The sequence below is a fragment of the Dromaius novaehollandiae genome, chromosome Z (genome assembly GCF_036370855.1).
Source record: "Dromaius novaehollandiae isolate bDroNov1 chromosome Z, bDroNov1.hap1, whole genome shotgun sequence".
Taxonomy (NCBI): Eukaryota; Metazoa; Chordata; class Aves; order Casuariiformes; family Dromaiidae; genus Dromaius; species Dromaius novaehollandiae.
In genome coordinates, this window is record NC_088132.1 from 76,475,265 (window position 1) to 76,501,185 (window position 25,921).

Here is a 25,921-nt window from a genome sequence, read left to right on the forward strand (position 1 = left end):
CCAGCCTGCCACTGCTGACCAAATTGCAATTTACATTGGTAGAAAAAAAAAAACTTTTGAAATGAGAAGGTGCGGGAATACCACACCACTTTTGGCTTAACATAGTGTGCAGGGTGATATGTGGTTTCATGGCTAACAAGCTTTTGGAAAAGCCTTTGAAACATTAAAAAGGACAGTAAGACTGTAAAATTATAGTAAGGTCTGCTTAAATGGGTGAAATTCATGCCATACATGCAGGACTCTTACAAGGTCTGTGTGATACTTGTGTCTCATTTAAGCCTCATTACAAGGATTCAAGAGAGACTAGATTTTGCAAAACTTCTATTGCTCAGGGGTCTTTCCTCACATATGAATTTTAACCAAGTGAGAGCAATAACATGCACAAAATTTTTGGAAGACTGAGCACAACTTTAGTTTCAGTTTTTAACAAGGGTTTAATAACAGCCTTATGAGCCCACCTGTCATGTTTTTTTTTTTAAGTAGGAAGGTGAATAGGTCAATGTTTGTTTTAGATGGCTGAAGAGATAAAAAAACTATTAGGAAGAAAACACTAATTATGTGCTGAGCAATTTAGTACATCCATAGTACCATTCTTCCTTTCAGAAGGAATATATACTAAAAAACAACAACAAGAACAAAACCTGCTTATTTCCCAACTTGAATAAGACCTTCAGATTTCTGAGGTTAATAGTTTCCTAGCTACTTAATTTCATAGTTATTCTTTGCGAGTGTTACAAGGAGGTTTTAACATTATGCAAAAAGGCAGTGCCTCCAACCAAGTATACATGGACTATTCACTCCCAGTGCTTGAGAGAGCCACAAAGAATCAGAAGAAAAAATGCCGCTGTGCTTATCATACATGAGCTCAGTTTATTTGTGCTATAAATAAAAGTAGATCTTGATAGCATAATTACATTTCTCAGCATTATCCTCTGCCATTCGCTTCAGAAAGAAAAAAGAAAGGGGAGAAAAAGTTGGCTTCACTATAATTTGTAATCAAAATGACTACACTTAAAACATAATTTTATTTCCCTGATTGCATTTCCTGTGGAGCTTTGTGGGGCAAATAGATAATATTATACCAAAACTACAGGCAGATAATTCTCATGTCCCCTGCACTGTCATTGTCTAGATCACTTTTTTCCCTGTGCTTTCCAAGATCATGGGATGTGTTTCTGATATTGTACTTTATCATTGAGAGATATACCAGGATCAAAAATCCTAAGGGTGAATCAACTTTTACTTTTTCTACTTTCTCTTTCCCTCTCCCCAAATTACCCTTCCTTGCCTAATTTGCTTTTATGATGCCGGGGGTGTTGGGGGGGGAGTGGTTTCCCACTATGAAGGATTAGCACAGATTATGGTGAACAGTGTTAATTATAGGTGGGGAAAGAGAATAGTGCATCTCTCCAATCTGTTCTTGATTTCCCTCGTGTCTGTCTGGCTGGTAATAAGCCTCCTTTAATCTGGCAGTCCCCTTGGTGAAATCAGCACCACGGACAGCAATATTGATTGCTTCTGAGAAACCATCACAGCTGCTCAACCAAATTACCTTTGATATGTGACCTTTAATGTAATTACTGCAACATCAAAGCATTTCTATAAATTATTAAAGAACTAATATACTTCATCATCCAGCTACTCTATTATATGTAAAATAAACAATCACAAATAAAATGTTAGAATTGGAATAGCCTAACGCTCACAAAAGTGCTCTTTACACATACATGCATACCCTGCTACCTTAACCTTCAATTTTAGGCAATGCAGAATTTCAAACTGTCCAAAACATCCTAATTAATTTAAATGAAGAGTATTCAACTGATAATTTTGTTTTACATTCTAGTTTCTGCAAAATATCTATCATGATTCCTTCCCGCCCCAAAACAAAGTACTATAAAGACTTTATTAATCAACACATACCTGCTTGAAAGTCTTTTGATTATTCCACAAGATGACTTTATGTCCCATATATAACATAGAAATATGTGAAACATATTTCTGTCATCTTACAAAGCACATCCAGAAAGTAATTACTGTAAAATATGTGCATGTAGCCACTCCACTAAAAACACAGTGATACATAGCTAAGAGGCAAGGCATCTGAATCTGGACACAAACTCCTGATGCCTCACCATTTCCATACATTAGCATTCATGTGCATATTATTAAAAATGACTCAATTCTCTGTTTTCTAATAGAAGGAACACAAACAGCAATACTGCAAGGGCAGGCAAATATACAGTTTACTGGAGGAGAGAAAAGCATCTCAATTCACCAACTCACTGCAGTATTACTTCTTTTTTCCTATACAAGACTTGTTAATTATTTTCCATAGTTCCTCGGTAGTACTGTTTGTGTCACAGATGCTAGAGGGTCAAGAGAAGGTGTTATATATGTATTATTTGTGAACTCATGTGAATGAGGACTTAGACCCTTGACCTTATGAGTGCTTCCTATTTTATGGTGATGAACTATGCTTGATATTGTCGGCGCATGTCATCAAATACAGTCAGGTAAGTCATAAATAATTCTTTGCTACTCACATAGGAAACATAAAACAGTATCTAGGCATGATAGTTTATCAAGAGACAAGGCTGGTTTCCTTAAATAAACTACAGTGACATCATTCAGAAGACGAGTTCAGGAACCTGGCAGAAAACTGCATACATAGGGTTTGCTGGTGGAAAGTAAGGCTTTATCCTGAGACGAACAGAACTGGAAATGAATGTGATAGGAGAGGTCGGAGCTTAGAACTCTTGAAAAACAGGCTGTTATTTTAGACACGGAAGATTCTTTGTTCCCAATTCAGTCAGATCCTGATTTGTTTTACACCTTGAGGTAACATAACAAAAAAGCCACCTGAAGTCAATGTGGTCAGTCTGGACTACATGTGGTGGAAATAAGACTAGGACATAAAACAAGGAGATGTTCTTGCTGTGGTCTAGGACCAGGCAACATAGTCTGACAAAACCTTGATCTTAATGCAAAGCTGCCTTAATTTTGCTATTGTCGGAGACAAGCTTTGCTTTTAAGATTTTTGTGATTTCAAAACCTCTAAAATGCAAGTTGAGATTCAGAAATGTGGAAATACAAAGAAAGGTTCTCTAAAAAGAGAAATCTATTTTTTTTTAATCTGAGCCCTCTATAATCTCACTGGTCCACTGACTTCATTGAGGTATCACACAGCTTCAAGATGAGACACAGAGAAGGTATGAGCTCCGTATGTGAGCTAGTAGTCTGACTGCTAATGAGGAGCAAAATCTCAGTGAGGACAATTGGAATTCTAGTTAGCATCTTTTAAATATACAACACCCCATTCACCACAAGCATAGCTCTGAGTTTCATACTTGCACATGTGCCACTTTTGAGCTTATTTCAGAAAATTTCAAGTAAAAGAAATTGTTACTCAAAGCATCCCTATTCAAAATGTTTTCTATACTCTGAGCTCCATTATTCAGACAGAGGAGAAAAATAAAAGGAAAGTATCACCTGTTAATATCAAAAAATGAGAAGAGAAAAACTAAATCCTATCAAGACTCAACTCACTCTCTGTCTGTGGCTAATTGGTTTTTAGAAAAGATAATTCAGAGGGAGTTGTCAGCTGACAGAAGTGTATTTTTAGTGAATGAAGTATGTATATATTAACATAAGGTATGACATTTAAGGCAAAGATAGATGCAGATGAGCAAGTGTGTGGGCATCTCCATACTGACAAGGTGGCAGAGATAGGTAAATAGACCCAGGATGACAAACAATCAGAACAGAACCAGCACTATCTTCAGCAGTATACAGCAACTGGTGCAGCACCTCTCAAGTTTTGTGGAGAGGGAAGTTAGGAGTAAGCAGACTCGGTCTTTCAATACTAACTAATAAAGACAGTTTTTTAGGCCAATCACCTCTCATTTTAGATACAACCCAAAACCTTCAGGATTACACTCAAGTACTTGATCACTGGCTTCAGTGACAGAGTCAAAACAGCTCTTTTCTAACCACCAGGAGTACTGCACTCAGCTGTTTCCAGTACATATACCCCAGCTGAATCTAAATAGTCTCCCCCTCCCTCCTCCCACTACTGCTAAACTGGAAACCCATCCCAGCAGGGCAGGTCTTCCCCACATAATGCTGATTCTATTTTTAGTTCTACTTGTGTTGTCTGAACCTTAGATCTTGCTCATGTGAATAATTTTCCTCATTATCTTGTGTTCGTCTCTTCTCTCTCTCTTTTCTCCTTGTCTCACCGCCTTTCCAATCTGCTACAGCTGCTTGAATACTAAAGTAACTGAGTCAAACCACTTTGTCATCAGGTATATGTTTTCATTCTGTGATAACTCAATAATGTGATCTGTTTCTTGATTTCTTGCTGCCACACCTTGCTTCAGAGAAGAAAAATACTGAGAGGTAACACCTGGTAAGCACTTTTAGCATTTCACTAGAGGGGTCACAGGTCTAAAGCCTTTCCTCACTTGAGCAAGGCTGGTAGAATTCAGCCCATAACCAATTAATTACTTCAACCTGTCTCCTGATAAGAGGAAAAAGCTTTTATTTTTGTGCATGAAAACCACTCCAGTGGGTTGGTGGCATCTTGATTTTATTTGCACCATGCAAATAGTGAGTCATTCAAGTAACCAGAGACATCATGCTTCCAAATCCACAGTAGGAACTCCATATGTAACCCATTTTAGATTATTAAACATAAAAGTATATATATATATATATATATATATATATATATATATATATATATATATATATATATATATATATAAATCTGGACTCACCCCTGGCAGTGTCTTCTGTTCATGCAGTGCACTCTGGGCCTTTAGAGCAGACTCCCTTTCGCAGTACGTTAGGAAGGCACAGCCTGTAAACAGAAGACAAAATCTCAGTAAGAGCAGTATTTCAGAGCAGATCAGTTTTAAAACTGGGATATAGAACAAAGTGCTTTCCCATCATCATCTCATTCCCAGTAAAACAGCCATAAAAATCTCTCTTTAGTAGGTCAGCAGTGAAAAGTCAAGAAATGAAGCTATCATCACTTTTCTAATCCCTGGTGAAAGGTGGGCAACAGCACAGATATGAATGCTTATTTTTATTTGAATACATTTTTAAGTATCAGATACACAGGGCTGTACAGGATTAATGATCTTGGAGAACAAACAGGGTGGCAAGATAGGGCACAAGATCCTACTTCTGCTCGAGCAACAGCATTAGGAGCAAGACCCTTACTGCCATAACATGCTGGAGGTCTCATGCCCTTCTTTTGTACTAAGTACTTCAAATAAAGGGCATACAAGGACTTAGGACTTCCTACTGCAGAGGACTACACCTATTATTTAGCCTGACTTGCATCCACAAGTAATCTCCCTGTTTGCATTCACACCAGAAAGCCACCACCCTGCACACGCTGCTGCAAGGGCTCATTGGCTTCTAGCCACGCATACAAAGACAATCACAGCAAAGACCAAACAAACAATCCAAAACATCCACGTTGCTTTACAAATCATTAGAACTCCAGAGCCGCTCCAGTAGATCATGTCTTTGGTCCCTCCAGCAAGTTAGCTTATCAACTATAAAGGCTAAAAGCCCTGTCATGCTAGGGCAGAGCAAAAACTCTGCCCCACCTCTTCTGCCCAACCCCATGCTTCCCCTTCTTCTACAACCAGCCAATGTTGCAATGTCTTGTATCACTTGTGTCTGATGTGATCAGATTATTCCTGCTTACTGCAGTATACTGAAAACCTGCCAGTTCCTGCAGCAAAAGAAGTGCTTGTTATGCAGAGGACATTTTCTCTGAAGTTACTACAGAACATCTGCAACCTCGCCAGCTCCTTGAAGTGGAGATATCATATCTTTCAAGGTTCAGGCAGCATGTCCATCAGGTTGTGGGCATCTTCCAAAAGCAGCACCAGTTTGTTTCCCTGGCAGTCTCTCCGCACATGTTCCATAACCTCATCTTGACCCTCTCACCTTCTCCTCTGCACGTATTAAAAAATGTGCGCAAGGTGAGTAAACACTAGACTATGAAGTCTTTTGGGCCCAAATTATCTAAGGATGAATCAGTGGATACTGTCTGAGCAGAAAGATCACAGTGGTAAAGGAAGTTAGGTCCTTAGTTTCCTTAGAAAATATTAGTGAAGAGATGTACACTTGTTCCTTTCTACTTTACAGTGTTCTTAATATGTTAGTACACACACAAAGGACTAGACAGAAACTTTAAGAATATGTATAAATTCATTTTATGGAAGTCACCCTACTCCCCCCACTATGAAGCCACAAGCTGAGTGATTGTTCCAATGTGGCATGGGAAAAAAAAAAAAAAATCTGCCCTACTTCTTACCCTACCATTGCTTTCTGAAGGTCTTGTTTTTTTCAGTGTATTCCAGCCAATCAAATTTATCATGTCTCAATAGCTGCAAGTCTCATAAGCAAAGTCAACAATCAAGGAAGGAGGCTGAACAACAGCAAAATATTGTATCTTCTAATTACAATTATTTGGATTAATTCCCTTCTAACTTTAAATGAATGAGTTTTCAGTTTGTTTGCATCTGCCAGAGAAGAGGAAGAAACCATCGCAGAGACAGTTTACAGCTAGTGGAGATAATGGATTGAAAAGGATTCTTAAAAGTCACCCATAGCTTGATAATCAAATGGGAAACTATGCTTGAATTTAATTTCAGTGCTAAATCACAGGCTGAAAGCTCTCTGTTGACTAGACACAATAAGAAAGTCTCCCTTTAGTAGTAGACGTGGAACAGCTGATACAGTCTAATTAGGCACATCATAGTGCACTGTTATAGAGATAAACTATGCAGTGTAAAGCTCCCATAATGATAGCTATATTTTTCTCCTTATTGTGATGGCCATGACAACAGTTCAGAGTAACAATGTCCTGCAACTCCTACCACTTCGTGACTGTAATTCAGATGGAGTAGACAGCAGACTCCTCCTCTCTTTGTAAGAGCAATGTTTCTTTCCAAGATCCACAGAAGGTGTGTGTGGGAGTAAGTTCTCAGGAGGAAACAACCTGCATGAAGTCCTCTCCAAAGATGTTTGTGCAAGTGCTGCAAGTACCAAACTCAGAAACACTATTTAATAAAATTCATGTAAACGTCACTGACTCCCAAACAAGGCATTTGGGACAGGAATTTGAAATGAAGAGGAGGAAATTTAGTCAGAGGTTTGCATATGCTCCAACACCAAAGAAAAGGAACACTTTCTCAGGGGCAAAAAAGTCTTTTGTGAAGGTAATTTTTTTTTTTTTTAAACCTTACTCCTTAGATTACATCATGCACATGGATTATACTCTGTCCAGACTCTGTTGGGCAAAAAGGCATCTATTTAAGAAAAAATGTCTAATTCACTTCAAGTGAATCCTGAGAGCTTAACAAAGCCAGTGAGAAGCCCCATTCCAGCTACGGCCAGCTGGAAGAACAGAAAGCTTAATCTTTCCTAATAGACCTCACACTTGGACTGGAAAACACCAGTTCATGGGTGTGGCTTTTTTGTTGCTGCTGGGTTTTTTTTTTTCTGTCTTACCTTTACTTTTTGCATAAACTCTTGTATTTACTCTATAGGGCAAAAAAAAAAAGCCTCAACTAGAATAACGTTTTTCAGAAGCATTAACACCTGGATTGCAATAAAGCAGCAGAAATCTATTACTCGATCCTGCAAGAATTTCCAATATTTCAGCTCCTGGTGCATTAGGAAGAGCTACAAGAAGATTCTTGCCTGGCTCCCACCACCCTGCCCCCAACCTCAAACATCAGAATACTTGAACTGTCGATGGCATTTTGATGGCTAGCAAAAGTACAGCTGTAGCACCTCTTTCACATGGCACCTTTCCTAGGCTACTTCTTTCACTGTGAATCAGTATGGCCCATTTAAAAGAGATGATGCTTCCTGGAAGACATGGCTCAAAGGACAGAGCACAGAGCCTCAAACTCTAATACCACAGGATACAACACCCTAAACAGTAGAGTCCTGAAATAGTACCAGATGAAACAACTCTGTTGGATTTCACAAAGAGAAGGCAAACTGGTGAAGCTTTTTCCATTTTGATTTTCCAGATAGAAGAAGTTTCAGAATGATCAATTTTCTCCATAAAAGTTTTGTTTTTATACAGAACCACCATCTTGATGGAAAACTCTTAAGTAGCTCTACTTAACAGTTCATTTGCCATCAGCTGTTTGGGCTGGATATGAATCTGACTTCTGTGTGAAAGGCTTCATATCCTATTATAAATCAGTTGCATGATCCAGCCCTGTAGAACAGCCTAGTATAATGAGTATTTCTAAACACATCTCAAGGAAAGATAGGGTGAAGGCTATGCATTATTTCTGTCATCTACTTGTATGGATGGTAATGACTGAGTGAGTATAGTGCTTGAGAATTATATCTGAATTTGAACAAAAAAATCTAATTGACTAATTATTGATAATGAAGGATTTGCTCCTAGCTGTTCCTAATTTCAATTCCATTTCTCTCAAACATGCCAAGTTTTCTAGACATGTGTCAATCAACTGAAAGATGCTTTGTTTGGATTGTGTCTTTCCAGCTGTTCATTTGCTACCAGTGGACAGCTCTCTGGGCTAGTGCATAAACATCTGGAAACTCCCAGCTGGCAATTAACTCTCAACCTATTGAACTGCAGTCTCTTGGAAACATGAGAACACATCAAGTGGTCTCCTGGGAAACAAGGTTGTTAAAGAGAAAGGGGAAATAAAAACAGGAGCTTGAGATGGAAAAAAGAAAAGCTCTATTTTAATTTTACCTCCAGGGAATTCAATAACATAAATAATAATTGCATGGAATACAGATGGATAACGGTTGCACTTATGGCAACCTCAAGCCCAGAATAAGTCTCCTGAAGATTTTTGCACAAGCCTGGGAGGCAGAACAGTCAGAAGCCACATTCTGAGCTGAACAGAATTCACAGAGAAACAGAATTATTTCACCCTGCCAGTACTCAGTTCATCCTGAGACAAAGGCAGAATCTTTTCACCCTGTATCTCAGCACTCACTTCAGTGAATCAGTTTTCCTTTCATATTGATATTCAGTCACTTTTAACCAGATAAGCAGTTCCTACCAGCTAAGAAGCACTGCTCACCCATCTCAGGTTTAGCTAAAATTAGTTATCCAAGGGTCTACCATCAACAGCAGGAAATTCATTTGACCTAGCATAAATGAGAGGAACAAACCTCTGAAGATGTCTGTTCTCTGCATCAAGTGCAGGACTCCAGCACAACTATCTCAGCTGCAGACTTTCAGCTTCACAGCAACAGATTCAACCCGTGAATACCTCTAAATTTCCAGCTACCTCAAGTATGTGCATGTTCTGTACCTTAATTAATCCTCATTATATATTGTGGGAGATGAAGATGATGCATACTGTCCATATCAATAACTAGTTAAGGGCTTCCCCCCCCCCCCCCTTTCTTGATTTAATCTGGCAGACAGCCACGAATATCCTGGCACAATCTCTTTTCTTTGCCTGTTGTTTAGGCCAAAGAACAAGCATTTAATGACTTATGACCTTGTCTTTGTGTGATGTGTTTTGGTGACATATTTATTAGAACTATATGACCTCACAAGAAGCGTGCCTGTAACTCTTCTGTATTTTTGGATACAGAAGCATTGTCTGGAATTTAGACTATAATCATGAAGATCTTTTCCAGGTATTTGCTGTATGTCTGAACAAGTCACCGAAGGTCTGACCTAAATCCAATGAGAAAATACTTACACACTTCAACAGGATGTGGAACAGTCCCTTAATCTTTCTGGGCCTACGTTTACTCATTGGTGTTATAATGACAACTTAAAAAGTTTGTTGGGTGCTTTAAGTGTTTTGGATGAAAGCCAGAAGAGCTATAACAAATTCTGAGCTCAGAGGCATAAATACAGTCGGGGGAGAGCATTGTATGTAACCCAAAACCATCCAGTTACACCAAAGCATAAATCGGGGTTCGTGATTTGCTCCGTCCTCTATCGCTGCTTCTGGGAGAATCCTTGGCTCAGACACTGACCTAAACTAAATCAATAATAATCCATAATAGCTGGGATAACTTTAGGTTTTGAGAAGGTTGCTTTCAGCGGTCTAATCCAGTACATTTGATTTGAACATTTGTGATACTAAAGTATGCACACAGCCAGTTTTTCCACAGCTCAGCTGACAGGTGATAACTTCTGAAATTACAGCATTACTTCTGATATCTGTAAGTGTAGCTAAAATAGGAATCATCACCCACGAAAAAACTATTACGAGGCTGTCAACACAGAGTTCTTTTCAGTTCAAGACAAACAGCTTTATAGTTTTAGTTTCAATAATACTCATCGACTCCAATAGTGAGGTCTTCAGCCTTCTTATTGTGCCTTATGTTAGACTCCTGTATAGCATGTGAACTGGTGACCAACATACTGTTGTGTTAGCAGCGTCTCAGAGGAAAAAACAAAAAAGTCAATTCATACAGCACCTACTACTGTAAAGCCCTACTGCCTTTAATGTACCTAGCTTCCCAAAACCCAAAGACAGAGAAGCCAAGGACTTTACTCCATCAGCCCAAAATGGAATTCAAGTTCAAGAAAGCAAACTGCAGTTCAAGCACAACTCTTCAGGCCTTGATGCTCTATTTGGACAAGAGGGAAGAATGATAATTATGCATAACTTAGACCACTTGCTAGTCACACTCCAACTTAATGACTACAGTCTTGTAGGGGAGCTGCTTTGAGAGAGAGAAACCTGCATCTCTGGAAAATAGGCACTCTTAGCTATTCACAGGCCTGAGGCATTTAGTGATGCCTCACTCTCTCTGTGCTCTAATTGTATTTAGAGCATTTGTCCAAGGTGTGCAAGAAGTCTTTCGTGGACCAGAGATCTGTCCCCTCTCTTCCAAGCCCTAGGTTTGTGTTCTAGGAGAAAATAAAACAATATAAATAAAATAAAAACTTGCCCTGAAAATAAAATGGTCCCTTGCTCGAACATTCACCAACCTGTTACACAGAAAGATTTCTTTCTTAAGAAAACTCCTGCCTTAAAATCAATGTCTCAGATTATGTCTCCCATCTAGGATTTCAAAGTGAGAAAGAAACCTTTTTTCCTGTTTAACTATCCTAGCTCTAAATGTCTAGTTTTGAAACAATTCTCATTTGCTCTGTCTATAGTGGACTGCCCAAGGTTTAATCATTTGAGGTTTTCAGAGATTGAGCTGAATTTTCTTAAGGGGGACACAATCAATAAAAACTTTTGGAACTGGAAGTGTTTTATCCAATTTCTTCATCTGTTGCTCTCATAGCGATTAACTACCTTCTAAAGGAAGTTAACATCTTTTCTGGTGAAGAACATTCACTTGACTAGAACTTTCTTTTCCTGCATCTCCCCTGCTGCACAACCACTGAACACTAACTGTTTAGAGGAAAATATAGGAATAAAAATCTTCCCAGATATCAGCTTCCCTGTCAATTATATTGCAAGGCAGATTAACATCCGAAATACCCTGCTGTGTGGAATGCTAATTCTTTTTCCCTCTTATGTTATTTGCCATTAACTATTATGATGCTGTTATTTTCCTACTATAGATAACTTGATAGGGGTCTGTATACAAAAGCATACATAATGCACACTCATACACATCCATGTACCAATATTAAAAAAACAAATTAAGAATCAACGTCTTGAAACACAGAAGTTAACCATATTTACAGAAACTTAACTTAGATAAAATGCATTTACAATACTTCAAAATGATACATGGATATGTACAATTCAAATCATTCTGAGTCCTTCCTCGGACTGAGCGGTGCTTAATTATATTTAGCACTGTCCATGCAGACAGCAGAGAGACTTGAGTAACTGCTAGTGTAAATACGCATTTCGACAAAACACATTCAGCTTGATTTTCAGAACACGTAGGTTTTGGTTGAAAACATCAGTTTAAAAAGCCAAAATTCTCATAGGCATTTTCAATGAAATCTTTGTCAAATAATGTTTCTCAGGCCCATGATACTGTTTCTGATCAAAGCCTTGATCAGAACTTATTCCAGGGCAGCTGCTAGTCCAGACTCTAATATGAATCAGGAAAGCAGGCTCTTGAACCTGGGGTTTCTAAACACAGAGCAAGGTGCCTTGTCACTATAAGCTCCCTGAGGGTGCTTAGAGTGCTTCTCTGGATTTCTTCATAGAGGACTCCACAGGTAGCTTACCTCCATCCCAGTGCAGAACAGGAAAGCTTTTGACATCTCAAACTTTCTCTAGAATAAGGGAAATGTCTCCTGCTCAGACCCATGCAAGACGAAATCTCTCCTGCAGCCTTGAAAGTTGCTGTGCTGACCAGTACTCAAGACAAGGGACAGGATGCACCACTGGTATGATATAGCATACACCAGGTCCTATTTTCCCATAACTGTCAACATTTTTGATTTTAAACTATAAAAATATTAACTTCAAAGTGAAGCTCATGATCAAGTGCATTTCTGGACCAAGCAACAGCATTCCTTGCATTTCAGAACTTGGCCACTAATGAGAAAGTCATACCCAAACTTTGGGGAACACTCAAGTGTAGATGAAAATAAATAGGTTCTAGCTCCTACCTGGTCAGGAAACAGCCACTTTAAGTTAAAACCCTGATTGTCTCTAAATTTGACTCACTACAACAAACATGCTGGATTTTTCTTTGAAGTGATAGGTAGATTGTCCATTTTGCCTTGCAGGCTCAGAAAAAAGTTAATAGAATTCCTCAGGAAATCTCCATTTCTGGTTTCCAGTATGGTGATAAACAAAGGGGGGTTTTTTTTTTAGGTTTTTTTTGGGTTTTTTGGTTACGTTTCACCTGTGAAAGGTAGGAATACACCTACAAGCAATCCTATTGCTGAAACACTATCACTTGCATTCAGACAGTCATGGGTTAAGTCTCCTTAGAGTATGTGCATTAATTAGACTCTGTACCTGCTGTTCTGGGTCCTGCCTTTTGAGTTCTTTCTATTGTTAGCAGCATATGAATAACTCAGTGGATTTTCCGGAACAGTCTTAGCTGCTTCAGAAACTTTTTCCTCTTTTTATTTTGATTATTGGTCCCATTTATTTTTGGGAGACTTCTACTAGAAGTCTCAACTAATATCCAACAGTTATACTATTTTTAAATAGCATTTACTTTAAATGTCCTGGGCCTCAAAATACACCTATACCAAAATCCTCTCTAAACAAGCTAGACTGTTCTGTGACATACAGCTTTCTCCAAGCCTTGCCCTTCTGCAGCCACATAAGCTTGGGTATTTTACACTCAGTATGCAGCACCAAGCTGAGCTACACGCACTCCTTGGAAAATAACATCAACTCAGTGTGCAGGGAATCAGTTTGTACTTAAAAATATAAGAAAAGCTTGTGTTTCCACCCTTAAAATGATCCCAGGGCCATGCAGAGTACATCTTGTAGATAGCACTATTTAAGCTCTAGTCACAGGAAGATGTGAAGAAGCTTGTCCTAAATACAAACTTAGATATGCTGTGAACAGCCTTATACTCCTTCTTCTCTGAGACAGAGTGGACATGCCAGTAGGCTTCTGACATTTCCAGCTTGGGGGAAAGCAAAAGGCATTGAAACAATTGCAAGAAATAGCTATTATTAGGGAACATGCAGCCCATTTAGAAGCAGAACATTGCAATTGTATCTCTAGGGTTATTGTTCTTATGAAGTTTGCCGGCCCACATCTTTCAACTCCAGAAGTTCAGATTCAGAGCTGAACCTTCCAGATACTTCTCAAAATCGATCTCAAGACATTTCTATTACTTATAATTGAGCTTTTCCCCTCACTCCATACACAAGAACCATAAATGGGACAACACTGCCAAATTCCACAGGGTTTTAAATTTAAGTTCTGATAAGTGTATCGGAAGCCACCTTAAGACTTTTATATTACAAGTCAGATCCAAGCCCACAAAGAACATATTTCCTGATTCCAGCTAACACAAGAATGAAAATCTTAAAGCAGCAGCTGCTTCTACAAGATGATCATCCTGAAATATTGAAGTCTCCAGAAACTTGCAAGAGTCACAATATGAGCCAGAGAAAACTCTGATACCAGCTGGCTTCATGAGATTTCTGGAGACAAATTTCAGCTGTCAGAACAATTAACATCCAAGCTCCAATAACCAGATGCTGTTTTCCATATGTTTCAACTTTGGATTGTTTCTTCTATCTGTTAAGCAATGTTAGAAGCAAACAAGTATTGCCTCTTATCTCCTATTTCTTTCTTCCTCAATATGACTTGTTCATTAGTTATAGGCACTGGAATAGCACGAAGTAAGATCGGCTTCTTCTCCCACAGACAGAGATGAAGTAACCTTCTTGATCAAGAAAAAAAGAAAAAGGTGTCAGAGGTCCTGTGTCTCTGTTATACTATAAAACTCGAGAGCTAAGTCCCCAAAATAAGGACCTCCACAGCTCCTGCTGCATCTCTTTCCTCTCACAGTCAGGAATTTGTATTACCCAGGGACCATGCTGCCAGTGCAGCTTAGATGCTCCAGAGGAGCATACTTCAATGAGCCACATACAGCAAAAGGCTCCAAGTTGAGCCATCGTTATATTGCACATGCTTGTAGTAACAGCCTGGCTCAAATATATCTGGGGGCAAGACAAGACATGCAAAGGCTGGAAGATTTTGCTGCTTGTCCAAAGCCGCACAAATAGTTTTGTGGTAAAGGTCAGCCTTGAGCCAAAACCTCTCTAGATTCTGCCCAGAGCATTAAATGCCTGTTAGTTTGATTTTCTTAAGTGCTGAAAAATTGCCTTATAGAATTTCTAATACATTATGACTCAAGTTGATTTTCTCAAATAAAGTAGACTAAGGACCCTACTGTCTCAAATGTTTAGGAGCATATGTCCTTCCACCACTGCAGTATTGAGTTCCTGGGCAGGAAGCTAAACACGAAGAGTATGTGAATTAGACTAGTCAGAAAGTCTAAAACTTCCAATTTTTAGAAAAGGTGGAACGATGCAATCTTGGAAGTTTAAAAAAAGACAGAAATTAATTACATCACGATCTGTGTAATTTACAAAGCTTCAGTGCCCTAGGTTTAAAAGGGCCCTTGTCAATGTGAAGTGAAGGAAGTACAATTTCCTGATGAATATAGAACTCTAGTTAAAGTGTATAGTAATCACTACTGGAGAGAGTTTGATCGCTTTTTTTGTTGATCGACTTAAAAATTAGTGAACATAGAGTATGTTGCAGATGGCTACAGTGAGGCTTCAGTCAAACATTTGATAAATCTTCTAGCAGAAGTCTTTACTTTGAAAACGAATTCACATTAGTTCAAATGAACACTGTAGCCCCAGAAGTACTGAGGATTGGCAGGAGGAATGTGAATGATAAACAGCAGTTGTATCAAGATAGAAGAGCTATCTAGCAAAGAAGTACATCTGATCTTATTTAACAACACTGATATAGGAAACAAACAGCACAATAATTAAGTTTTCACCTGTGGAGAAGGATGGAGAATAAAGCACAATAGAACTGAGGGTGCTGAGCTCCTTGGTAACGTGCCCAATCATCTGCAGCCCTCCAGAGGAGGATTAACTATGCATAGCACCTTGCATGACTCCACTCAAAACACAGGTAGAGAATAGCCCCAGAGACAAACATCTGAGTATTCAACAGAGAGAACAAAGCTGAAAGGCAGTAACATCAAAAGACACTTTCCAGGTGATAGTGGACATCTTGTGAATAATGCTTCCTCTTTCGTCTTGCATACGTCACTGCCAGATCAAAGTCACCTCCTTTCTTTGGCCTCAACGGAAAACCCATGTCTAAATGATGCTGTCAGCTCTGATCACCTGGAAGTGTTCGGAAAGACATTAAAGAAAAAACAAGGAGGGGGGCAGGCACACAAAACAGAATTCAGAGAAGAATAATAAAAATTCTTAATGGGCTAGGAAGACTGACTGATGAGGGAAGATTAAGAGAACTAAATATGTATAGCTTGGCTAAATGATGACTCAGGGGAATAGACGATAACCAGCTACAAGCCTTGAAGGTGTAAATACGAAGTATGGAGAAGAATTGTTCAGGGTAATACCAGAGGATAATAACCAGGAATAATGACATGAAATTCAACAACAGACCATTTAGGCTGAGCATCAGGAATGATTCCTTAACCATTAGGAATATTAGCATCTACTATCCCTCCATCCCAAACTGGCTTTTTTGTCTAGACAGTCTCTCAATCAAGACCATGCTTCCTAGAGTAGTGGTCTTTTTGTTTTCTTTACATGCATGTGTGTAATGCTTGCTAGAGGTTTTTTTGTTTGTTTTTTTAAGATCCTACCAAACTAGGAATAATCCCTCAAACACAATTGCTCAGGGATGGGTATGTGTATGCATTAATGTAAAATAGGAAAAGTTAGAGAGAAGTGTTGAAATAGAGGTTGGAGATATCTTTCCAAAAGCAAGCCTTTAACTCAGAAATTTCCAACATTTTTCACATCGTTATTCTAAGTGACATGGAATATGGATTTTCTTCCCCTATCCCACTCTGAGACGTAAGGAGGAAGAAATATTTGTAATCTGAGAACAAAATCATGACGACCGATTCTTATGCTATCTAGGACAATTGCAAGTTATTGGATGAAAGTTGATGGCCCTACAGAAGGTAAGAGTAAACATTAATGGTGTCTCCCAGCTATTAGAACAAATCAGTCCTTCAGGGAAGTTTTATTACTCAAGTCACCTAAACACAAAACCATAAAGGAAAAGTTAATACTGATCAAAGAGAAAAGGCATCTAGAGAGGCTCCATTTTCTCCCTTCTCCGCTTATTTTATGATTCTATCCAATGGCTTAACGCGTTCTCTAACCCAAGAGAAAGACCATGCTTTTAGAAAACCAGTTTCAATAACCTTGCTTGGTGACAGCAAATCAGAACTTTCCATCCCAGTCAGCTGACATTATCTTAAAATACAATCCATCAGTGGTCAGCTAGGCAATTGTCTACAATTTTTAAGGGGTTGAACAGCCTCAGGCAGCCAGCCACCCACAGAAATTTTGTCGGTGGTGTTTTTTATTTTATACAGATCAGTTTCAAGAAAAACGTTTGAGAGCAAATTTTGAAAAGGCAATTATAATTCTACTTGTCCTTCAGGTTTAATATGACACTCTGATATGCATTTCTCCAGTTATTTAACATATGTAAGAGGAACTCTAAATTAAGTATGGATACAAAGGCACATACATTGAAACTACAGACACCATATCAGCCAACAGTTCCTGATGGGAAAATATTAGGACTGTAGGGCAGTCTTCCCAAGGGAGACTAGTGGAAGCCATTTTGCCCAAGTCACTAAAAGCTAGATAAAAAAACTTCCTAGGACACCTGAATAGAGTGACCTAACAAAACTTTTCCCTTCACATTTCACATCTAGGAATCACTGGCTAGCAGATACCTGAAACAAACAAAGGCACATTAATGATGTGGTTTCACTTTTTTTTTGTCCCTCCAGTGAAGCTAAAAATAGTGAGCCAGCTGTTGAACATCTCTGGGAGGCTGAAACTCACTGGTGAACCTCTGTTGATGTCAGAAAGGAGAAGAGCAGAGTTTAATGAGTTAAAAATGCTGTTGCCTTTAAAAAGAGGGGATTGGAACATTATACAAGAGCAACTGTGCTAGGTCAAAGTCAATCTAGTACAATATCCTGTCTCCAAGAGTGGCCAAAAGCAGATGCCCAGAGAAGAGTAGGAGAGGATATAAGGCTTCCCCTGGGTATTCTCTCAGTCTCCAGCCCTGTGGCTCGGGGACTTCTAGGCCAAACATGATCGCTATATACTTAGTAATCATTTGGTGAAACTGAATCCTCATGTGATTGCCACAGCCATTCATTACATTTTTACATTTCAAATGCAGCTTCTCCTGTAAACAGATTTACGTTTTTTTGAGATTTCTTGGCTATGTATAATATCCATACTATCAAGCAAAATATCTTTCCAGAACTTCAAGCCCTAAGTGTCTTGAGTTTCACTTACTCCCCTCATACGAAAACTACAACATATCTCCATCCTTATATTCTCCATCCTCATAATTTTCATTCTTCATCTACCTGGAAAGTAACAGCTTATTGCTGATATGACCTATAACTATGGTTCAAGAACTCTCCAGTTACAACAGCAAAGAAAATGCTAGTGCTATTTTGTAGAGCATCACACTTTAATAGCTTTTTTTAAAAAAATATAAATTTCCAGGAAAAGTAGTAAATTCCTTCCTAGTGAGTTGCAGTCTTAAAAGCATGTACCATAAGAGCCTGCTTCCAGGATCACCTATAATCTGATCTCACCAAGTAGACCAAATGATGAACCAGAAGGCACCAGCTTTAGAAGTGTGACCCACGGAGCTCCCAGCATCTTGCCTATCCAGTTTCAGACAGACAGGGAAGCTTTCAGTGACCAAAGCTGATTAGCTGTCAGAGGCCTTTTTTGAGTTGAACTGCTTTTAAAATGTTTTAGTTCCAGCAAGTCAGCAGTGTTCAACAGGAAACTATTTCACTACAGAATTTCTTGTCTTCTCTAGTTCTAGCTCTGATGGTATCCCAGATTTCTCCTGATGGTGCATTCTATAAAGAACATCCACAGGAATACTAGATAAATTCCTCCCTTGCCCCACTCCAAAAAGATTATGTAGAAAAAAAACCCAGAAGTGAAAGCTGTAAAATCTGCATGGTTCAGACAACTTTCATAAGGGTAAAAGTACAAGCTTTTCTATGTTAAGTACAAATCAGATGTCAGGAAACGTTCAAATTTAAACTACCCCTATAGCAAAGTTGCATTAATACATGTATGTTTTAAAGTAGTCCTCAATTATATGATTACACACTATTTTACCATTCTCAGTTCTCTAGCTTCTTTCACTGGACAGTCTTTGTTCTGTACATGTACAGATCCTAGCAGATCAGCATCCCCAAAATAAATACATGCAGCTACTTTCTCCAGTATAACTAAGCATTTCACTGCCTGCATCAAAACATGTGATATGATCACTGCTTAATTTAATTACAACAGATTAGGTTTATCAGTATATGTAGAATGTTATGCTATAGCTAAGATGAAGGCAGGATTCTCTACCTTGAGAAAATGGCAAAAGAATAGCAAAAAGCAGCATCTCTTGCCCCAGCTATTATTAAATAACCCTATTATCAGAGGCATCTTTATCTCTTCCCACCCTCCCGACATGCACACAACTCTTCTTCATATAGTCTTAGACTCCATTCATGCAATACTTTTTTTTCCCTCCAGAGAACCTTGAGATTGCTTACCAAGGATTGTATCCTGTAAGAGCTTCATACCCACAGACGATACTTTTAGATATTTGCTCAAGTTATAAGCATCTTACCTAATTCATGATCTAAAGGAACAGCAAATTAGCATATATGGCCTATACAACATTAATACATAGTTTTGATATCCATATGTTATGATGCAACATGGCAACAATAACGTGACATTTGACAAGCATCTTCACACCCAAGTCTGTCCAACTGATAAGCATTCTTCAGCAGTGACCCACCGATACGCTGGACTGGGAGCTGATCTCTATAGATAATGACTGTGATATTCTACCTTTTGTTTTTTCCCCTCTGTGGAATACATCTAGGTATCCAAAAAGCCTCTCATCTGCCCTGTATTACCATGTCTAAGACTTTCACAGGTTTTGAGTGAATGCCCTGCAGCCATACCACCACCCCCTTTGGCTACGATTCCTACATAACTCATGAAACTGTGTCCCCAGAAGTAGTCCACTTGTAAAGGGCTTACACTCAGCTCAGATCCCACACCTTGAAGGGCTACATGCCATCAGTCTTTCCCCTCACACATGACTGTGCTGTAAGCTACTTTGTGAATGAGAGGGCAAGAAAGAGCAATTTGCAGCTACTTTCTTCCAGTTTTGGTCAGCATACAGAATCCATGTAGGGCTTCCCTAGGTCAGAGACTTGGAAGGCGTTCAGTCAGTGGTCCTCTAGCAATCATTACATGACAGGGCATGCTATGACACATGGAACCATGTTCAAGGGTATAGCCATTCCAAACTGGTCATTAAAGATCTTCCCTCAAGTGCAAAAAGAAAAGGGCAGATATAGCATGTTGCTCAAATGCTGTCTCCAGCCGTTAAAAACAAAGCTTGTACCAAAAGGAATATTCAAGAACAGGGAAAATAAAGTACTAGTGCCACTGAATAAAGCTGTTGTGAGACCTCATCAGGAACACTAACTACTATTCTGCACACCTGTGTTACAAGAGGCCATAATATCTCTCTGGCTCCAGGTGTTGAATTCTGAGATCCTGTTTTACACAAGATCTTGGTCTTTAGTCTAGCAAAAACAAGAGCTTAGAATAGATACGATTGCTAGCTACATTACCAAGGTAAATATCAGGGAGAAAGAAGCAGCATTTAAACTAAAGGACAATTTTGCACAAGGACAAGTAAGTATAAATTGACCATGAATAAATTTGATCTGGGATTTAGCAGAAGGTTTCTAACCATCAAAGAAGTGATGCTCTGGAACTGCTTTCCAACAAGGGTAGTGAGAGCAAACGACCTAATTAGTTTAAAGATAAGGCTCCATAAGCTTATGAAAGGGATTATGTGATGTGGTTGCCTGCAATAGCAGGGAACAGGTCTTGATGATCCAGGAGTTCCCCTCCAATCCTTTGCTCTAAACTGTATCCTATCAACCTAAATTCTCTATGTGGTTTCAATTTTCCAGGCTGCTCTTTCTTCTCAGTACTCAAGCTGCAGAGCAGTGTTTTACCAGGCACCGTAGAGACTGTCCTATTCCAAAACAGGACTAGCTTCCATTTTCAGAAGAGCATGTGAAGTTTCAACTTACAAATTTCTTACTAGCCTGAAGAAGCAAAAGAAAAAAAAACTCTGAACACCAATTGAAATGAAGGTGGATTATTTCTATTGAAAACATGGGCAAAGTACTACATTATTCTGAGAAATAATCATACAAGCAGAAAACTACTTTGATATTTAATAAAGATCAGTTCATTTGTCATTTTTTGTTTGTAATATCTGGATATGCTTGTTAGTTACGCAAACTATATTTTTTGCTTTACTTTACAAATTGAGAGCAGCACTGTTGGCTGCACAGCAGTAGCAGGTGAATCACAGAACTGTCAATTCACAGCAATTACAATGAAATGGAGCTTGGGAGGTCAGCTATCCAACCAGCTACCAAAATGCACAGCATATGTAAACCAGTTCTAATGTGTTTGTCTAATCCATTCCTAGAAACCAAAGATAAAATCCACTTTTTTGAATCTATGCAATATACATCACCTCAATCTCAATCAATAATATTGAGTATTAAAGCTGACAGGTGAAGGTGATCTAGAATGGAACCATTCCTCATTTTACAGCAAAACCAAAAACTCATATTGTGTTTCCACAAAGTTAAAGCTGTCCCAGGACTGCCCCAACAGCAGCCTTAATATTAGCCATTATTTTAAGGTAACTGATAAAGTTCCCAGGCAAGACCAGCATCTTGATATGCAAAGCAGTCTCAAACACACAGCAAAAGAAAGTGCCTTTGACAAGAACACGCAGAAGGTACCTCTGGCACTTAAGTGATCTTAAAGGTGTCTTAGATTTACCAAACAATTCAGAGAGGATTTGCCTGAACACTCCAGTATTTCAATGCCCTAAATTAGATCAGTGGATGGGTGGCTATTAAAACTAGGAGGATAGACCACCTCTGACACAAGAAGTTCCTGAAGACTCTCCCACTTCTATTATTGTCAGAAGAAGAAAAATGGGCTGCATGGATAAGGTCAAGGGTGTCAGTCCTCATCTCAGCCTTTACCTAACATACCGCTTTCTCTGTGCAGGAATGCAGTAGCTATGAGCACTGTGTATTAAACAACATCCTAAACCACAGGGGTTTCTGGTCATACTGGAAGAGTCCTTTGTTTTTTTTTTTTTTTTTTTTAAATGAACTGGCCCTATAGAAAAAGCAGGAATTACTATCTCCATTTCACAGATGCTTAAACAATGTAAAAAAGCGGACACTGACTACCCTTCCCATCTATGCATAGAATACTAAATAGGTCAGGGTTGTTTACCTAGGATCCCGAGTTAAAGGCATTTTGCCTCTTTCAGCTTCTCTCAACTTGTCCACAGTGCATTTTACCTTCTCTCAACTTAGTTCATAAAGTGATTTGGGATCTTTTCTGGAATGAAGGAGGCTCTACAACTACAAGCTGTTATAGCAACCAGTCTGTCTACTGCTCTCCTGGGCTCCTGCATTATGCAGAGCTTGGTGTTCTCACTCTGCTTCAGGATTTGGTGCAATGCTTGTGAAACACAGAGGACTAGAGATCAGATATTTAAAAAGAAGTCCTTAAGATTAGCTTCAAAAACATAACTTCCCCAAAGCTGAATCTTGTTAGAAAGAGGAGTTTTTGATGCCAGAAGTGATACAGATGTGCTGGAGAGAAGCACAGTCAGAAGGAGGGAAGTTAGCCAGACTGATCAAGTGACAGACGTTAGTGTCTTCCCTTCTTGTCTCCCCTGCTTTGACTTTACCTATTGAGAAGGGAGAAATCAGTTCCTCAGTAAAGCCTGCCCTACAGCATCTTCAGGATGCATAATCAGCCCTCATTCAGCAGATCAACCAAGTCTCTCTGGTTTTGGCAGTGGAACAGGGGTTATACTTCCAAATGCTTGAATGATTCTTGAACATTTAAAACCCTCTGTGAAGGGCAAACAGCTTCTCCCTCTGTCCACTTCATCACTGCAACATTTTTCCCCACCTCTCTCTTACTTCTGCTGTACAATACTCCTGAGATTTTAAAGACATGCCTATTCTGGAATACTGGACCACCCAAGACAGCATGTTCATTAAGCCCGGGAGTAGGAATAAGTGGCAGAAAGTCTACCCATTCCCTCAAGCTTATAATTCTACACCAACACCATAAACAAACACATCGAAAATATTTAAGCCATTGCAGAGTCATATTCTGTGAAGTTCAGCAATGTTTCTGTGAAAGAATTCATGTACTTAAAATTAGGCATTTGGGACCAACTCCCACTGAAATCAGTGAAAATGAGTTCCTCTATCATAGAAGCTCCAGCTTTGCCTTTACAGCATCTAGGTTAGCAAACAGGTTTATGGCCAGTTTCTTCCCTGCCTTCACTCTACCCTTTGTGTTCTTCCTTGGACCTTTGACTCCTGAGACAGATTTGCTTAAGGTCAGGTTGCTTACAGATCCTGTCTGCTTTGCAGCAGTAGATGTCAGACTCTTTCAGGAAGGATTTGGCAGCATCTTCTCCACTGTTTGATGTTGATCAACCAGCATGGCTGCAGAAAGGAACAGGCCACACACAGAAGACCAGTCCCTCCACAACACAGGTAAATGTGCACTTTGAACACAAAGCCTTTATTCCCTTCCTCTTCCCTCTGCCCCTTAGATCAAACACACTATGGGCTTGCATATGCCTTGCATTGATGGCCAGCAGGTTGGGATTCAAGTGCAGGCTTAGATCCAGGTTTCTTGCACAATGCAGAGAGACCCTGAGGCATTTGAGATAAAGCTACAGTAAGACAAATCCTCCTGCTTCCAGCACAGAATATAGACAAAGCAACAATGAATCTGGGTGGGGAGTAGCTGGCTTTGTTGCAAAGTATGGGGAGTAAGAACAAAACTAGGCTCTGGACCTGCCCAAAGCTTGGCTCTAATCCTCCATGGCTTTATTCCTACTGCAGCTACAAATGTGTGAGTCTACAATTCAGTAATAATATACTTCTTGACTGACCTTTCCTGGCAAGTTAATGACAGGAGAGAGTAATAAGGACATGCTTTTTAATCTAACGTCAGTCAATAATAGTATACAACTAATAGACTTAGACATCATACATTCAATAATTGTTTTTACTTAAAGCCCTTACAGTTTGCCCACTGAGACACAGCATGTCAGCAGCAGTCACTGCCTATTGATAGGCACCAGCAAGACATTTATTCATACCTTTCTGGCTAGTTTACCTTCTGCTGGAGCATCCATCACTCGAGTATCTAAGCACTGAGATATACATTCATTTATATACACACACATTTTGGCTCAGCTGCTGCAGAAGCCAGGATCATTACACATTTCTCAGTAGAAAGCTAGCTCCCCTACATGCATACCCATTTATTTCACTCCATTGCCAGAAGAGTTTATTTATACCTTTAATACCTAGAAGGCCCAACCAGAATTGGTACTTCCTTCATGCTAAGTGGTGTATGCATACCTGGAGCCATATTCAGATGGCCTTAACACAAAGCTTATTCCTCTGTCTCTCAATCACCTTTCAGAGGACGAAGTATAATGCTGAAGAGGGAGACAGTGAATAAGAAACACCTGGGACTCTGCTAGAATTGAGACAAGCAGGATGTGACCTCAAACCAAGCCCAAGCAGTTGAGGGATCCCAGCACCTGTTATGCTGTGACATGAACAGGATGTCTCACCCAAGGTCACCCACCAGGGAACAGTACCCTGATTTTCTGTCATACCACAATGATCCACAGTACCTCTCTCAGCTTTTGTTGCCATTCAAGCATCAGTCTCTTTGGAAAACAAAGAAGAAATTATCACAGGTTCAATTAGTACTGAAGTATGTGGAATGACAACAATTAACTTTTTTCATATTAGCATTATTACTATTATTCTCTTTTGTAGGGAGCAGGAGAGCCACGTTAATAGTTAGTTATTCCAGAAAGTAGCTGCCCCAGGATTAAATTGCTAAAGACAACCCCCCTCCTTGCTTTTTCTCCTTATTTCAAAGGAAGGATTAAGTTCGTCTCATTTTACGTGGGAAAGATGAATGACCCAGTCCACTGGCAAGGTCTAAATTGCAGCCCTTTGCATGCTGAAGTCCTCCACCACTTACTCTTGTCACAAACAGCACCCTGCAATCCATTTAGTTTCATTTACAGCAGATTAATTTCTCTCTGACCTTTGGCTCTGCTGTCAAACAGGCCTGAGACAGACAAGAGCTTAGGAACAGCAAGTGCATTTGATGATGTCAATCACTGGACCTTAGAGATATTCTTAACTTTTCATGTGCCAGGGCAACACAAGCAAAAACCTTCTCCTCCTCTGTCTGGAAGAAACAAGGTCTGTGATCACCCCAACTTTGTTGCTGCTAAACAAGCCCTGCTTAGCCCCCACAGCTGCCCATAAATGGAGATGAAAGGCAAATATTTTACTTATTTTAAACTTACTTTCAAATCTCACTCTGCTCCTCATCCATCAATTAGATTTACTTTCTTTAGGTTAAGTTTTAAAGGCAAATTCCTTAATGCAAGGGTCATACTGCTCAAATTGCTACTCTAGCAGTTTTATTGTGTTACTGCCATTTGCATACCATTACCCACTGTGCTTTGCAGCATCATTACTTTGCTTTTAAGACTCCATCTCTCTTTAAGAAAAAAAGAAGCTATTGCCACTCTGCAAAAGGAAAAGAACAGCAAAATTCAACTACTGTCTTACTCTCCATTAGGAAGAAAAACTGATTTCTCCCATTCATCTCCATTGAAAGGAAATTCTTCAGCTGAATACACATCCAGAACCAAGAATTCTTCTAGAAAAGAAGGCAGACAACCCTCTTTCCAAGACACAGGAATTGTCTGTGATTAAAGCTAGGAGCTGCATTTGGCTTCCTTCCAAAAGGAAAAGAAACCATTCATGTCAAGTGTCAGAGCTCTTCTCATTGTTGGACTGAGACAGAGAGCAAGACTGAAAGAAAGGACAGGAAGTCAAATTACACAGCCTGCTTGGGCTCATCCTGCAATACGTTACTCCCACCTCAGCAGAGCTCAAAAGCATGATGGGAGTTGGACTCCTCGCTATTTCTAGGACACCCCACAGTACCCAGGGCAGCACCACCTGGCAGAACTGCAGGAT

The 25,921-nt window shown here is 39.4% G+C and overlaps 1 protein-coding gene across 8 annotated transcripts in view; it reads right to left on the reverse strand.

Annotated features, from left to right (window-relative positions):
* The window catches only part of LOC135324700 (CUGBP Elav-like family member 4), a 717,486-nt gene that overhangs the window by 622,685 nt on the left and 68,880 nt on the right, over positions 1–25,921 (reverse strand). For all 8 annotated transcript variants that reach the window (XM_064501490.1, XM_064501486.1, XM_064501488.1 and 5 more), the window contains exon 2: positions 4,782–4,864. In XM_064501490.1, the coding sequence (XP_064357560.1) occupies positions 4,782–4,864 (83 nt within the window). The remainder of the gene's footprint in view (positions 1–4,781; positions 4,865–25,921) is intronic.